This window comes from Buteo buteo, chromosome 4, assembly GCF_964188355.1.
Source record: "Buteo buteo chromosome 4, bButBut1.hap1.1, whole genome shotgun sequence".
Taxonomy (NCBI): Eukaryota; Metazoa; Chordata; class Aves; order Accipitriformes; family Accipitridae; genus Buteo; species Buteo buteo.
The window spans coordinates 48650192-48667515 of NC_134174.1; the positions used below are offsets into that span (position 1 = coordinate 48650192).

General features: G+C 40.7%; 2 protein-coding genes across 2 annotated transcripts; both read left to right on the forward strand.

Annotated features, from left to right (window-relative positions):
- Positions 1 to 5147, forward strand: LOC142030646 (beta-microseminoprotein-like). The gene is made up of 4 exons (XM_075026919.1): positions 1 to 121; positions 3171 to 3270; positions 3807 to 3909; positions 4779 to 5147. The coding sequence occupies exons 1-4, from the start codon at positions 119 to 121 to the stop codon at positions 4906 to 4908; spliced, it is 336 nt and encodes a 111-aa protein (XP_074883020.1). The 5' UTR covers positions 1 to 118; the 3' UTR covers positions 4909 to 5147.
- Positions 5148 to 14592: 9445 nt separating this feature from the next.
- LOC142030486 (beta-microseminoprotein-like) lies at positions 14593 to 17324 on the forward strand. The gene is made up of 4 exons (XM_075026723.1): positions 14593 to 14640; positions 15011 to 15119; positions 16399 to 16483; positions 17192 to 17324. Exons 1-4 carry the CDS (start codon positions 14593 to 14595, stop codon positions 17322 to 17324), a joined length of 375 nt encoding a protein of 124 aa, XP_074882824.1.

Below are 17324 nucleotides of genomic sequence, written 5' to 3' on the forward strand. Positions count from 1 at the left end.
CCCTGATTTGAGTTGCTCAATATAAAGGCACCGTAAAATATTTGCTCTCAGATTCCACATAAAGCATTGCAGACTTCTTCTGGAGACTTGGAGCTCTTTGGAAGCCAAGTATTCCACAATGGTAAGTCAAATGTTTAGATTTATTTATTTATTTATTTATTTATTTATTTATTTAATGAGGCTACAGATAGCTATTTGCTTTAAAACTGCAAAAGAAGGATATTTAAACGAATCACCTAGTTACACATTTTTAAATGTGAATATATTCTATTAAAAAACTGCAAGATGCAAAGACACCTTTGTGAAGATTACTGTGAATTTTGTTCTTTGTTTTGTAATTCTTTGCAAGAAACTGTACACATATATCTCTTGACCTTTCACTTGCTGTTATCCTTTTCTCAGAAATGTTTGTGACAATATTCAGAATTTTGTCAACATTTAGGACCATGCTTTAAAAACCTATGGATGTGAAATACAGTTTAAAATATAGTCCCTTTACAATGAAAAGTATAATACACTGTATTTTGTCTACATTTCTCTTTTGATCTATCAAGTTGTGTCCTATTATAGCTCTTCAAGCCTCCAGATGTGTTTGCAGAATCCGAATCAACAGTTAGGTAATGCTAAATAGATAGACAAAGCCCTATGGCCCAGTTTTCCTCTAATTTATGCTCACATAATCCCCAAAGGTGCAGACGTCAATTACTACCTTTGATGAGAATCTCAGGAATGGCATAAGTTTTACAGAAGAGGCTGTATTTTCTGTATTATATGTAGATTCATAAATAAAGGGAGAAATTATCATCTACTTCTTTCTTTGCCTAAGCTTTCCTGAGGGCTTGCCTATACTCAGACAAGACTTAGTTGAACAAAATGATCTGGTACCTCATTCCACATTAATACATTAATTCACCCATCTTCAAAGGCCATTAAATCCAGTCTGGAAGATTCTGTTCTCCAAGATGACTGGTGGCATCCCCTTTTTAAGAGAGCACACAAGAAAAGAAAAAAAAAAAAAAAATTTCCTTGAAGTGCCTTGCTCACAGACCACCCAGAACAACACAAGGCTGATGTTTAACTAAGAGCCCTTGGCATCACTGTAACAGTAATAATCTCTGTCATTTCTAATAAAGGATACTGTTTCTGCCAGTGCTTTCTTACCTGTTTGATACCCTCTGTGCTCAGCCTACTTTCATGTGGGCCCTTTACTGCTAACTATCTGTTGGTTAGCTGATGTATCCTTTGGTTGTTCCAGTATAAAGCCAGTTCAGACAGGGATTAGACACCACAGACTTCCCCTTCTGTTTCTGTTTAGATTCAGTGGGAGGTCCAGAACTTTGGTCTTTAGAGAGAGGAGCATGCCAAAGTTCATCTGACTGGCATTTCTGGGAATAGCCAGATAAGTACAAATGTTGGAGCAAACAAAGGATAAAACATTCACAGAAGACAGCCCAGCACAGCAATAGAAGGATTTTAGTCTTTTCTATAAAGACATGAGAAACAGCAGCAAGACCTCTGGTAGAACAGGCCTATGCTGTTGCAAACAGCTGAACCAATTTGGAGGAAAGCCACCACGAAACTCAAGATAGATGACTAATATACAGCAAGCAGTATCACAAGCATGTTGAGATCCTCTGTGGAAAGCCATGATGCTCTGAGCTCACAAAGCCCTGCATCGCTGCATAGCACAGACTGCCCCACAGATCCATGCAGAATGCAAGTGGAGCCTCAGGAGAGACCAGCTGCAATGTTACATCCTACAACTTCACAGAACAGGAGTTGCTTAGGCAATTTTCCTTTGGCCAGGCACCACAGAATAGCACAGTTTAAGAGCTTCAGTCTTTCTTCTTAACTTCCCTCATTCTGGCTATGGTGCTCAGCATGGCAACTGGCTCTATTCTACCCCAAAGCATCAGAAACTCCAAATCACAGAACGCCTATGGAAATTAAGCATTACACCCTTCCTAGATCACTCCATAGACCCTCCTCCTCCCTTTCACTAAACCATAAATGTCCCTCAGCCCTGTAAGAAAGCAGCACATCAAGTATTAAAATAGAAAGTTTTTTTCCACAGCAGACAGAGGAGATTCTACTTGCCTCCCCATCTGCCTAAGGTTCAGGACCTTTCAGTGTTTTTGACAGTCATGATTCAAGTAACCCAAGGTAGACAGCAGAGCTTCCTAAAAACAAAGTCTCTCACTGCTATTTTAAACCCCAATTTCAAGCAGCAACAGCCTCTGGAGTTCAGAACAGTAACTTGGAAAGATCTACTCATTTTACAGTTCTTTCATGTTAATTTGCAAGTGCTATCAAGAAAATTTAAATAACTTCCTCCATTGCTTCTCGGTCTCTGTCCATTCCTAAACTTTTGCCTTAAGTTATCCAGCTTGAGCAACCCATCAAAACAACCCTGTGCTCTCTCATGCTTCTCCGTCTCTCTACCCCAGTATAACAGCCATTACAAAGTTATGTAGGTTTTTTCCAAAAAGTCCTGATTGTTTGGCAGGTCACAGCAGACATCTCTAAAGAGCTCTTACAGGTGTTTAGCCATCGCCACCACTAGGCAAAAGGAAGGGTGTACAGTGACATGTCCAGACCTGTGTGTGCATGGTTTGACAAGATGGCTGACGTGCAGCTAAGCAGAGTGTACAGCACCAGAATTTTGCCCTAAGATACTAATTTGTGTCTCTCTTCTCTACCCAGCCACCTATTTCAAAATACTGGAATATAATTAAGTCTGAGATCTCCACTCTTCTGCCAAATTTGGAGAAATTGCTGTACCCAAAAGTGAAGTAATGGGATGCTACAGAGAGTGATTTGCTGGAGAAATAGCTAAATCTGACTCAAAGGCAATAAATGAAGCACTAATAAGAGTCTGACAGGGCTTTCAAGTATATAATACTATTGAAGCTTTTTGTGTTTTCTAGAAATTAGACTTCAGCAGGGAGTGATGATGCTGATGCATTTATGTCATATCATTTTGTCTCTTCCCACCTAAAGGAAAAATTCATCAATGCAGTGAAATATCTTGAGTGCCCTTTCCCAGCATTTTCATATACACATAAGATTATTTCTACTTTTTGCTTCAGGTTCAGTGACTTAGCTTTTGAAAACAAAGATAATCAAAGTGGAATTAAATTCATGCCATTGCTCTGTATTCTCTTTTACAGAAGAGTTTTCTGGCTTTCCTTGTTGCAATGGGCATCATAGTGACCCTGGGTGATGCATACTGCTTTTCTAAATTCAACGAGCCAGGGAACGCCAACAAAGGTAAGAATAGGGAAGGTCCTCTCACTTGATTGTTCTGTGGTAGCTTTTCTCTATGTGGAGCTGCCAGGAAAGGCTCAAAATACAAGGGAGGGAGGAGATATCAGAAAGACACGAATAGGAGGTTCCAGCACCAAGTTGCCAAAAGTAGGGAAAAACAAAGTCTTCCCCTGGACTAAGTATGGTTGCAGCAATATTATTGCTATTGGTAGTAGGTTGCTATTGCTATTCCAGCACATGGAGCCGATGCAGGAGTTAAGAGTAATTCTGAATAAAGTCTGGTGCCATGTGGCAGGCCTGGCTGGTTAGTTGCTCTCTTTCATCCCAGATCTGTCACACTGAAACTGTTTCTAACAAGTGCAGAAGAAACAAGTTCAGGCTCCCAAAATAGTCCGGGTAATAACCCAGAGAACAAAATGACTTCTACTTTACTATTGTCAAGAAAAACATTTTCAGAAAACTTGAAATAATTTTTAAACTTTTCAGCCTTTATGTGGAAGCGTAAAGAACATATTTTGTTTTGCTGCTGTCTTATGCAGGCTGTATGCTGGATGGAAAACTATACCCCCTTGGAGAGATTGCGAGAACAGAAAATTGCTTCAGATGCAGCTGCAGCCAAGATGCAATGCGTTGCTGCTCCCTGTAAGTTTGAACTTTTTGGTAGCATCATTGCCCATAGGAAGACCACAGCTTTCCATTTGCTGGGGATAAATGAGTTTCTAAGGGCACAAGAGAGTTTTTCCTCACTCATGTCACAGAGCTAGGGCAAGCCACATACAGCTCTTGATCATTTGAATCCTTGGCTGTATTTACCTTAGCTCACTTTCTGGGAGTGGGCACAGGCCCTTCCAGACACATCCAGTTGGTGCTTGCCTTTAATTTTGAAGAGCTTGTGAATACCTCTTACACTGCAATTAAGTCTTAGCGGCAAAAGTGGGGGTAGGAAGGAATTCATTCCACAAGGGAGTTAAGTGAAGCTCCTCTAAAGAGCTTATGGCAATCTGAATCCCTTTCTGGCAGTGCTTTTCTCCAGTGAATATGCTGACTCTAGAGTAACAGGGCTCTGCTCTGAAGCATCTATCTCCAACATCCTCCTTTTCTCTAATCCTACCTTCTCAAAGGGCCAAAATGGCTTGATTATGATCATCGCCTTTTCTCAGGTGACACTCAATCTATCAGGAAACAGCTACTACATTCTAAGCAAATTGGCAATAATGAAAAATTAATGGAAAAGAGATAAAACACGCCAAATCACACTGTTAAGTGCTGTGCTAGAAATCCCTATGCTAGTACTGAGCATACTGGTGCATCTACACGGCACAGTGCAGCAAGGCATCATTGGAGGCCCTGGGAGCTATACCTGTGTGGCACTCAAGCTAGCTAGCCTGGTCTTAGCCATAGTTTCAGAGATCTCTCTCCGCATTAGTTCAAGCTACAATCACTGAACCCCTGAAGTATTGAATCTTTTATTGCTCTCAATCTAACATTTGCTTTCTCTTTGCCAATAACAGCTTTCATACTCCTACTGGTTATGACAAAGAGAACTGTAAAGTTGTTTTCAACAAGAAAACCTGTGACTACGACGTGGTGCAGAAAAGTGACCCCTCAAAAGAGTGTTTCTTCTATTCTCGTGTGGGCTAACAACCCACCTGCTCTGAACCTCTCTGCACAGTGGAATTGCTTTGCCATCACAGAGAAGCTTGAAGACATGGGAGATCTTGTAAGAGACAGTACTTCAGCAGCTCACTTCTAATCTCCTAATTGTTCTAATTCAGTATACAAGATGCATAATAAGATACAGTGTCTCATTTCTGTCATTACTTGCATTAGTATCACTGAGCTTTTTTGAATACAATAAATCCAGACGAAACATCCAGGAACACTTTATAATGATGGTTCTTTCTATGTAATAACATGGGGTAATGTCACCTTTAAGAAAGGAATGTGTTCACCTCACTACTCCTACATGCTGTGCACCAGTATCCTGGCACAAGCTGCTCTCATGCTTTGCAGGTTCTGTTCTAGCCAAGGGTCAGAGCAGACATTTTAGCTCACCAGGTGTCGAAATCCATTATCATTTGGAAGGGATGCACTGTCTGGGACACGCTGTACAATGGCTTCTACTCAGGGCATACTTGAAATGCTGCAGGAATTTTGGCAAGACCCATGCTGCTAACAACTATGACATCTGAAGAAAACAGTGAGGATGGAAGACTATCATCATTTTTCTCCCTCTTTTTTTTTTCCTCTTCTTTTCAGCAGTGTCATCACCCAATAGCAGTGACTGTTCCTCTCCATTGACCGCTCTGACCTGCTGCCAGGTGTCCTCTTCCAAGCCCCGAAAGTCTGCACACACGGTGCTGCATTAGTGGTTCTTGCGCAAACTGAAAAAGAGATCTAGATCACCCCCTGGAGATATGCTTCCTCATGGCAGCAGAGCTTGAGGTACTAATAAAAAGCAGATGCCTTCTGTCTCTTCAGTATAAAAATTCCCCACATTCCCTGGGGAGAGAAGTCCAGCCAGTGATGGGCTTCAGAATAGAATCTCCCACCTGGCAATTGGTAATATCCTAAATCTGCCCACTTGTAGGAAACCAGGCAACAATACCCTATAAAATGCTCCTTCTACATGGCCTCTTTGCTCCAGAATTGAGTATTAAAAACCACAACAGTCTACAGTTAATCGTTGTATGGTTTGAAAAGAAACACATCTTTCAGGACAAGTGGACTGTTTAACGATGCTCCATAATCATGACAAGTCTGTTTTCTTGTAAAAGTATGAGGTTACATACAGCTGAGCACTCTTAGGGCAGGGATCCTCACTTGGCCCAAGATAATTGTCAGCCTGTGTTTATTCAGCAGGGGTACTTGCTTCTCAAGACAACCAGTCTCAAGCTCTGTGAACCATCAGTAAAATCAGAAGGGTTGAACGTGGTATGTTTTCTCTGGCTTTGTTTTTGGTAACTTGCCTCTGAACATTGTTTTAAACTTTCTTATGGCTTCACTTGAGATACTTCCTTTTGGGAAAATACCCAAGCATTTTGCAAGCACTGGTATTACATATTTTGCCTTTTAAAGTTCTTTGCACTGCAGGCTGAATATCAGTCAATAACTCTGTGTTTCTGTACAATTGGTTCCTGCAAGGCTGAAAAAAATATGAGGGGCCAGAATTAGAGTCACTTCAGCTTTTTCCAGTATAAAAATTTGCATATGTGTTTTTAAAATCTGACTTCCATTCGCTGATATAATTGTACCATTCCACAGCAGCCTGTGGAAATAAATGTTCTCACATTGCTTAAGGTCCTAAGGTAAGTTTTCTCCAAAGAGTTTTCATATCCTGCAGGAGAGGAACAGTTTTGAAACTTGTCCTGAATGACTTTTCCCCTTTTCTGCCAGCTCATGTCAAAATTACACAGAACACAGCTTCAACTGGTACCTGAAGGAATGTTCTTGCTTACAGAACAAACAGCTGCAGCTTCTTAGGGGAAGTAAAATTTTGAGCATGGAGCTCCAAAGACTTCCTACCTAAATAGCTCACAAAACTGTTTCTTGAGAAAAATCTGGTTTCATTTATTTTTTAAATCCTAATTTTAAAAATAAACATTTTCATGGCTAACGAAAGTGACTTGGAGGCTCCTCATGGATTATTTTTTAATTCAAACCACTGAGGAGTGCACACATCAAGATTAATATCCAGTTTGTTGTAGTCTGGAACTGTGTCATGTGATACTGGAATTATTTCAGTATTCCAAGATTTTCCCTACCAGAGTCTTATAAATTAAGGCTACATTTTTCTTCTAAAACTTATGAAAATTAGTTTATTATCTCATAATGTCACATTCATGTTCTTAATATTAGTATTAATATTAATATTTTCAGTGATTTACAGATAATTAGTTCACTTTTAAATTAAATAGAATTTCACTCTAATTAATACCTTATTTGGACATTTATTTATTTATTTGTTTATTTATTATTTGGAGCCTTATTACCTCCTAGAACCCCAAGAGTTTCTGTAGAATCTAGGTGCCAATTTTCTTACAGATGAAGACAACTTTCTCAGTGCAAGAATATTTCTGATTTGCTGGCAGCACCAGTAAAAGCATGAGTGACTGAAACAAGAAATCTAACACAGGCTTTGGATCTCATGCTTAATATATTTGTTGTGGGACTGGAAAGAACCAGCGTTTTTGACCAATGTGATTAGCACATCCTTCCAGGAGTTATCTGTGGGTGGGGAAGCCCATCTTCCACTGCAAGGGCACCTCCCCTACCACACACATGTACTTGAAGCAGAATCTGAACAGCCCAGCACAAACAAGAGCTGACACTGGAGAAGCAAGAAAATGAATTCTGGTGAGTTTACCAGACAAGGAAATGTAGAGAGCACTGATCTAGAGGCTCCAGAGTATAGTCTGGCTTCACTGAGACCCAGAAATTCCCTCCAGATGTTTTAAAAAAGAGGTCTTTTAGTTTCAACATCCAACTGTATTGGGTTTTCTATTGCCAGAGTAGCTGGCACTACTGAAACTACTTTTTTTCCCTAAGTAAAACAGCTTTAGCAATGAAGCTCAGGAATCTTGCATCTTTCTTGCTATAGACCAGAAAGCCTGTCTACTGAGAGGGAAAACGCTTAACAGCATTGCCGCAGGTAAGATAGATATAATTTTTTTTTATTCATGAGATGATCCAGCTGCAGGAAAGCAGGATGATGTATCACTCACCCTCTGTTCTGAATCCTTTTAATTATTTGTGTACCACCCAAGATGAGGGAAATGTGTAGGGCAGAAACATAGAGAGGTACCAGTTCAGTTTTCCATCCTTCACAGCAATGAAACTGCTTGTTGATTACTAGTCGAATCTCAGTAACTTCCTCAGAAATCCCAACAGAACCTGTCCAAATCTGAAATATTTTTGTGTTTCATTTGAAATGTTTCTTGTTTCACTGAAGAATAAGTTGTTACCACTTTTATATTCAACCCTGCAGGAAACACCAGACAGGCCATACAAGAACTCCTTAGAAACAAAACATTGTTATGAAAATAAGTCCAAATTTCAGATTCTTAAGATTTCATAGCACTCGGAGTCAATCTGTTGACAAGTATGTGATCAGAGCACCATGGCAATACCATATATACATTTGAGCTGCAACCTATTTCACATTTGAAGGAATAACAAAAATAAAATATTAGCTGTCATTTTGTGAAAAAAATCGCAAGAAGCCTGTTAACTGTTCTAGCCTTTCAGGTGCTGTGATTCCTGTTTGCTTTCTCAAAGGGGGAAAGCAATTCTCCTAGCACAAGTATGCTCTCAGTAACTGTTAAAACACTTTCAAAAAGTAGTCCCAGATATTGCAGGTTTTTTACAGCAGTGTTTCCTGGGCTTCCTTCTTGACACCACTACATAATGCATACTATTATTATGAACTAAACAGGCCAGGCACAGTTCTAGTGAAACATGCCAGAGATAAGAGCCAAAACAGCTGTCTTGATGTTGTTCTGTTCTAGTTGCTGCCCATCAGGAATAGACAGGAGGGGTGTAGGACAACAGATGGGAGGAAGCAGGATTTTATACATTGCAATGGAAAACATCAGAGAAGAAAAAAAAAGAGAGAAGATCCCAACAGCCAAGATATCCCATGTATTTGGCTGAAGCATTCTGTGGCTGCCCTCCCCACCCTAGACTATTCTGAGTCCATGCAGCAATAATAACCAACCACTGCATTTTATCTTCATGGAATAAGTGACTAATATGAATGGAAAAAAGCTCATGTGCTCTAAATAGAGCAGAAATACAGTGTAGATGGGGTATACACAGAATTAACTGACTTTCCCCCCAAAAAGCTCAGAGGTCACTGAACTAGGTAACTGAGAGTACAAGTTAAGCCCCCTTTCATTTTGTGCATGCATGTGCAGGTTGTGTTAAAGATGGAAGACTGCACAAATTTAGTACCACCTGGAGGACCAAAGGCATAATTCCAATGCCAGTGTGGCCAGAGCAGGATCTACTATTGCACCATGTAAGTTCCACAAAGCCAGAGGCACCGGTGGCAAGAACTACAGCAACACTCCCACCAGCCACCCTTCCTATAGCTAAATCCCTAAGTCACACCTCCATCAAAAAGTCTTTTCATAGACTTACGATCTTCATTTGCCTAATCAGCTGCAGGGTTGGGATAACAAGCTGTGTTTGGAATCACTGTGTTTTTTCATTTCTGGAGTAAACTTTTTTGTCATTTTCTGGTTCACTGAAGATTTCTAAGATCTTTTTGTTACCACATGGCTTGAGTTGATAGAAGTGTAGGAAATACTGCATTTCCCATGAATTGGAGATCTCTTTTTGGCTAGCTGTGTCAGTCCTTATCCATTTTGTTTTACTGCCTCTGGACTTTTGTCCTCACTGCTATAGTATCTGTGGCTCTCTTCCTCAGTATTACCCACACTGCAGAGATGGAGGTCTCATCCTTGCAAACACAGCCTGGCATTTGCAGTTGGTTCTTTAGATCTTCTTGTCTGTCTCTATGTCCCTTGCTTAGCACTAATCCTTCATCTAGGGATCATGACCTGACAGGATTTTCTAGATGAGCTGAGGAATTACCAAGTGTTTTTAAAAAATGCATTTGCGCCTTAGCAAGAAGGATCTTTGCTTACCCACAGAACTAAATGGGGGAAAAAATGAAGTGTTTCTCATCCCACTGAAATTGTATTGAATTAAAACTGAAATTTGGCCCAGGGATGGGGACTCTGCTACATATGGAAGGAGACAGGGGTGTTCAGATCAGGGGAGAAATGACATTGTTGTCTCCAGCTTGGGCCTCCCAGCTTGAATTGAGATGTCAATTCAAATTTCTGCTATGCCACATGTTACCTGGGACAAGTGGCTCATACCATCCATGCCCCTTGCCTGTAAAATTAATAAAAGTCTTTGCTAATTCCTGTGCCAGGAGAGATCTGAGGGCATAGACTTTGAGGCTTGTGGGTATATGAACCTCAGAGTTAACAAAAATGTTCCCACCAAGGTAAAACTTCCTTCTGCCACATTTACAATATGTTTCTGTGTCAACAGTGCACTGTATATTTTAGTGCTGTTTGCTTGTGCTTTTCCTTAAAACAGTTCTCCTTTCTCACACGCAAATGTGGCAGACTTTGTTTAACAATTGTAAAACCAAAATATATTACCCACAGCATTGTCAGTTTAAGGTCAAGATTAATTTATTTGTAAAATTGTGTTTACTTATGATCTGTGAGCTGATAGGCCTCACGCTTCCTCTTGCTTTCCCCCTCTCAACGGTAGTCAGTCTACTGGTTTTAATGACTGGATAGATGAACTTATCTTCTATAAGGAGTCCTGCACTTACTCTCTCCTGCAGAAAGCTGCTCCCTCTCAAGAATGTGAGGGTAGTACTGAAATGCTAGGTTAAGAAACAAGGTTCCTGGACTGCTTTCATTCTGGTGCATCTCTTCTAGCTTTAAGTTGTTCATAGAGTAATGCTTTTCATAGATATTAGCCAGTTGATTGGTGTTCTTAAATAACATTACTGCTCTGAAATCATGCTGTATTTCTCTCTGTTGATTGCCCAGCACTGAAAAATACAGAAGAACCAAGGCTGATAATCTTGTCTTACTCTCATTATCTCTATAGTCCTCAGTGAGATGTAACCAAAAATCCAAGCTGAAGAATGAATAAGTAAAATAGTGAGGTAAACCTTCGGGAAAGTCCCCAAGATTTTTCCCCGCCTTAGGAAGAAACACGATACTTTGTTCATCAGCATAAGTGGAAAGAGGGCACAGAATTAGGCAGAGCACTGATACTCTTAGAATGTTGTTAGTAAGAAGTAAACCTGTTGGGAAGACAACATGAGATTTCAACAGAGCAGTATCTGTTGGAGATATCTGTTCCCCACACAAGCAAGGCACCTATCATCCTGTACATGAACAACATGAAGAAACGCAACATAACATGGGCCACAACTGACCTCAATAATCAATATATGAATGGACTGTCTACATAGAGTTTGCTGCTCTGAGTGGTTTCAGCACCACAGCATCTTGTTAGGGTCCCCTGAGATCACAGATCATGCAAAGAGCTTCTTTACTGTCCCTAGACACTGCCCAGGCTTAGACACGTAGCTCCCTGCTGCATTCCAAAGAAAGCTGCTTGCAAGAACTTCTTTCCATACCTGGCATAGCTTGCACCTAGAAAACAGGGAGGGTTCTGCAATGGGAACAGCTGGGTGGTCACTGCTTCTCTGAAAAGTTGAGAGAGAGAGAAAACACACATGCGCATTGGTTGGATTTTTGGGTTTCGGAGTTGTGCAACAAATGCATTCTCTGTCACTCAGCACCAAACAAGCAAGTTGACTGGGTTTTGGCTGTAACAAATTCCACAAGTTTCACTCCAGTACACCAGCATCACAAATCACTATGTGTCTGCTGACTTTTGTTCACATACAAGAACTTCTTCAGGATGCCTGTCAAGCAAAGTATTGCATGCAAACTCCAAAACATGCAAGATGAAAAAAATTAAATAGCTCAGTAATATTAACAGAATTAAGGCAGTGTGATTTGATGGTCCTTTTCTTTCAAACTATCTTGGAATACTTGCTCCAGATTACCTTTGAGGACACTGAGGAGCTAATACCTTGAACAGGACTCTCTGGTATTTCCTCCAGTATCATCAGCCAAGGTGAAATGGTTATTTCTCAACACATAAATGTTACAAAGAGCAGGCATGCAAAGCTAGGGCCCATCCTTAGCCATCCCACAGATGTAAATCAGTTAGGTCAGGCAGCATAGGAGCAGGACATCGGAAGGGAGAGAGTGAACTCTCCCCATCTTCGCTGCAACCAACACAAAAGGCAGCTTTGGCCTAGGATCACAGTGTATTACTTTGTTATCCTACTGAGCCTTTTTTCCCCCTTTAATAGAAAAATGCACATGCTCTGAAACACCTCCTCTGAAACACTGACACACAGTGATGCTGTTAAATTGGCTTCATGCATATTTGTGAGAGATCCAAAGGGGATATGTGGACTCTGTTGATGCCAGTAAGAAATTCCCAGTGCCTGTACTCATGGGCTGACATGTTTTGTTGGTTTACCAGTGATTAGGAGTCAAGGGCATGAGCCATGTGGCTGTGGTGTTAGTCATCTCCTGTTTCAGGGCAGTATATACATCAGCATTGCCAAATCTAACTTATTAGTGATGGGCTGACTGTGGGCACCTTTATCAAACCTATGAACACCTGCAAACACTTCAGCTCTTTTCTGCCATCCTGAAGAAAGTTCTGGTAACTGAAGAAAAATCGATTTACCCAATCTGCTGAGTTGAAAGCCAGCTAAGATGTCCCTGTGAGTAGTGGTCTCACTGTGACCTGCATTGCAATAATGCTGGCTTTCTCACATGGACTTCCTGAGCTAGCTCTCAACTCTGGAGTTTTGATAGAAGATGTGGAGTAGCCACCCCAGCTTGGACTTCAACCTCTACTCCCAAAACCACACAATAAGGCAACACAATTAGGCAGTCAGAGTAGTTAGTTGAGGTATTGCAAACTGTGCAGCCCTGGTAATAAGGGCAAGACTTCTTCACCTACCAGGGCTACACAGTTTGAAATATTTGAAGCAACTAGATCAAAGCTAAGCAAAAGGGGACTGTACTCAACTCCTTTGCTATCAAATTACTGTCCTAAGCACTTGGAAAGTGTCTGCCTGACATGTACAGTCTCTGCAGAAAAGGAACCATTTCTCCGTGGCCACAAGGATTAATGAAGTAAATATATGATGTCTATTTTTTCAAAGAGGACCTGAGCATATGGGTCTTCTACACATGATGGAAAACTGAACAAGGAGGAAAATGGTTATCTAGGTCCCTTTTCTAAGGGCCTACAGATGCCAGCCACTCTCCACAGAAACTCTGCTTTACACGTAACACTTCCAACCACCACTCCTTTTCCACAAGAGCCTTCTTTCGTCTTCAGCTGGTGAACAAGCAAGCTGAATGACTACTCAAAGTTCCTCTCTTTTAAAACCTAGATGGTTCAAACTAAGCATGCAAATTTCGTTGTGAGTGACAACCACAATGTCTCTAATGGGTTTCTCAGGGCGAGTGCTAAATATTCCTTCCAGGCTTGAAATTTCTTTCAAAGTACCTCCCATAACTGCCTTCCAGATCCAATGTGGCACAAAAGCCACACCTATTTCTTCAGTGCCTTTTAGAACCAAATGTTCCTGTATACAATTGGCTTATTTTAATAACATCCACCCAATGAGGTCATTTTGCAGAAACCTCATTGGAGTTATTCATGCATGTTCAGTCTGCTCAAGGACTGGTATCATACATTCCCTCTCTATATAATTTCTCTGAGAAGATGTGCTTCCTACAGGCCATGTCCTTACTGGAAGCCTCATAATTCTGCAAGAATGATGAGTCCTTACATCTTATACTGTAAAAAGCCACGGTATGTTGCTATAGATCTTAAAGGAGGTTCTGTTGGTTTTATCTCAGTACTCACAGATCTAAGCAACTTGGAGAAAGTGTAAATTCTGTGTTTTGAGAGCAATAGTCAGACAGATAGGCACAGGCAGGTAAGAACCTTGGGTAAAATATATCAGCATGTATATGGCAGGAGATGTCTAATAGGACTCCAGCTAAGGCTTTTTATTATAACCTGTTTTCACTTATATGTAATGTTTGGAGATAATCTCTTTTCTGGTAGAAAGCAGCTCTGTTGTGTCTCAACCTAGAACTGGCCTTCGTATTTGTGAAAAGTCTGGATAACATCTGAACATTTAGTTAAACTCTAAAACATGATCTTGATTTTTACTCATTTGCAGCTCTGTGGGTTTTAACCTCTTCTGCAAAATAAAATGCTAGTTTTTCCTCTTCTCATCTCTCAGGTATAACTTCTTTTTATAAGTCACCAGTTCTACTCTGTCCAAAACAAACACACATATATACAATGTGTGGGTGTGTGTCATTGTTCACTCCTGGTCTACCTTTCCTCTATTACCAAGATTTTAAATTCATCACAGCTAATTCCATCCTAGAGTTCTTGCACTTATTTCCTCCATATCCCCAATGAAAGCCCTTCAAACATTTCAAGCTAATATTGAATGATAAGAGACTAGCTGAGGAATTTAAGCTGAACTTTCAGAAAAAGCTGCTGACAAAGGTCAGAGAATATAGAATTATCTAGGTTGGAAGGGACACCTGCAAGTCCTTTGGTCCAACATCCTGCTCAAAGGAGGACCAAGTCTTGAGTGTTCAACTTTAGCTAAAAAGTTCTTCAGCTTGTTCCTAATCCTTCAATATTAGGGTAAAACATCCAATGGGTTCTTTAGACTCCAGTGAAGAAGTTTTTACAATTATGAGTGAGGTTAGTGACAGAGACAGTTGGTGACCAATCCTACAAAGAAAATAACGACAAGAAAAATGAATGGGGAGGGGAAAGGAATAGAACATACTTCTTTCACAAACAGTATCTGGGTCTACCAGTCCTGTAGCAGGCAATGCTTGATTTTAACAGCTTGGAAAGACTTTTTTCCCCTCCCAAACGATGCTCTGCCTCTGCTTCTTCGAAATGGTTCAGTATTCCTGATTGCATGTTAAAATATCTAAACTGTAAAAGACAATTGGATTTTGATTTGAAACCACAATGTATTTTCCCATTTCTAATGGTAGTATTTATCATCAAGACATCTTAATAGTTACTTAAGTATTTGTTTGAATTCTGCTTTCTTGTTCAGAAAACCATCTTGGCCTGCCGCCTTGTTCTGGCCATTAGCATGCCACTGTCCAATGCTTATTGTTTCTTTCAGCCATTGAAGCCAGAGATGTCTAACGGTGAGCATGCAGGTAAGAAGTCAACTGTCCTCAACTTGACAGACATCACCACAAGCACTGCCTGATTTGATTTGCCCATTCTGTGCAATCAATCACAATTTAGAACTAAGTGTAAACAGTGGAGAGAAACCACTAGGAAATGGGGGGGGGGGGGGAAGGGGGTTTGGAGAGCAGGGAATTTATAATATGTTATAAAAAAAGAAGAGTTTATCTGAGGAGCATCACAGAGACCAAATTACAAATTAATTTTGTCCAGGGAAGTAGCATAGGCTTAGTTTATCCATCTGCATGAAGTAATAATTCATATTTTCACAATGGCAGTGTATTTAGAAATACAGAGAAAGGAGGAGAAGGGCCTTTCTCTATGTATGTGTGTAGTCAGTATAAAGCAGGAAACTGATTGGCAAGTATTCAGCACACTGATCGATTTACTCATTGTTTCCCTATCCCAAGGCAAATTCTTAAGAACAGAATGGCTGCTCCCCTTGACTCTGGGACTGCTCTTCCTGAACACAGCTAGTCTATGAGTCTACAGATGAATGGAGCTGCAGGAAAATAAGTGCTCAAAAAAGAAACATGCAATTATTTGAATACAAGAAGAGCTGATGTGTGCCAGTATGCAAAATAAACCAAGTGCCCCAAAATACAGCTTTTTCTGGGAAAGCTAGTGCTACTACTAGAAAAATGAGTTACCATTGCCAAAGAAACAGAACATATTTACAGGCAAAGACACAGCCTAGAACCCCCAAACCCTCCATTCCATCTTGTCTCATCCTCATAAAAATCCTGCTTTCCAGTTCACTTATTTAGGAAGTCTATTCTGTGACTGCTGGACAGGAACTTTATATACAATGTGTGCTTTCTTCCTGCAGCTGAGGATTAGGAAAAGTTTTCCAGGCAGATCTAGTCTTGCTCTAAATGATGAGTCAACAATTGTTGGTGTTAATGACAGGGGAAGTCAAAGCCTTTTCTTAATTCTGACCAGGTCTGTGCCTAGTTGTCTTTCTGCTGGGTGCTCTGATTCCTGTAATTAAAGATGAGCTATTCAGGGAAACCTGATGCTGCTGAGAACCACAGGAAACAGAGTGATTCAGGATACCCTTCTCCATGTGTTAGAATGGTAGCAGTGCTGCTCTGTTCAGGAACCTCCGTGTTTGCCAGACAGGGATGTTAATGTAAAGAGCCAACAAAGATCCCACCCATTTTGTACAAGCAGTAGCCTTGTTAGCGTAATAGGTCTGACACTGAAGGCTATTTGCACACTACGTTTTCAGGCTGCCTGACTCAAAAGGAGAGCTGCATGAATTCGATTCCCACTGGACAACTGACAACTGCCATGATTGCTCCTGTTCCAGGGATGGAATTGACTGCTGTTCCAGATGAGTTCAGCGCAGCAGTGGGGTTTTTCCTCCACTGCCATGATACAGCACAAACCACTTCTTCCCTTCACACAGGGGTCCCTGAGAAACAGTCCTGACCCTTCTCTCACTCACTTCATATCACAAAACCCAACACTGTTGTCACTGCGCACGCAAGAAGTTCCTCTGACTAATATAGCTCATATTTAACAAATTATTCTTAATTAAAAAAAAGAAGACTTAATTCTTCTTGGGGCTAAAATTGCAGGCAAGATACTGATTCAAGAGAGAACACACAGTTACGTAAGAAATTTCTACTGGTCCTAATCCAGATCTTCCCAAAGCCACACTCTGCACCTCTTTTCTCTGAGAAGCAGCTCAAGGTATACTGGCCTGCCTGTAATTTTTCCTATAGTGACACCCAACCACTCGTGCAATTCTTGTTCCATACTGTGGTTGAAAAGAAAAAGCAATGACATTGGCATAGCAAATAAACACAACAAACATCCCCTGAGTGTAAATCAGATCAGTAAACTACAACTGTCCCCTCATCCTGCTTAAGCAGCGACTAAATAACATTTGAGCTGGGAGCTTTGTGTGAGCTCCCTTTTCTGCTCCTGAACGCTTCCTCAGTATAGCCTCTTCATATTAAAAGTGCAGATGCCATCTGAAATGGATACTGTTCACTTCTTGCTGTCATCACCTCTGTCTTTCTTTTCCCAATGGCAGCTTTGCAACACCAGCTGGCTATAATGAAGAGAAGTGTGTAAGTATTTTCAACAAGGAGACCTGCACTTATAAAGTAGCGGAGAAAGACGATCACTCAAAAGAATGCCCAGTCCATAACTGGGTGGGCTAA

What these genes read in the sequence shown, in the direction of transcription:
- LOC142030646 (XM_075026919.1), top strand. An exon ending in GCCAGGGAACGCCAACAAAG is followed by an intron (nt 3,271 to 3,806) that starts GTAAGAATAGGG and finishes TGTCTTATGCAG; the next exon opens with GCTGTATGCTGGATGGAAAA. An exon ending in GCAATGCGTTGCTGCTCCCT is followed by an intron (nt 3,910 to 4,778) that starts GTAAGTTTGAAC and finishes TGCCAATAACAG; the next exon opens with CTTTCATACTCCTACTGGTT.
- LOC142030486 (XM_075026723.1), top strand. Translation starts at nt 14,593, where the DNA reads ATGGGTTCTTTAGACTCCAGTGAAGAAGTTTTTACAATTATGAGTGAG. An exon ending in TTTTTACAATTATGAGTGAG is followed by an intron (nt 14,641 to 15,010) that starts GTTAGTGACAGA and finishes TTTCTTGTTCAG; the next exon opens with AAAACCATCTTGGCCTGCCG. An exon ending in GATGGAATTGACTGCTGTTC is followed by an intron (nt 16,484 to 17,191) that starts CAGATGAGTTCA and finishes TTTTCCCAATGG; the next exon opens with CAGCTTTGCAACACCAGCTG.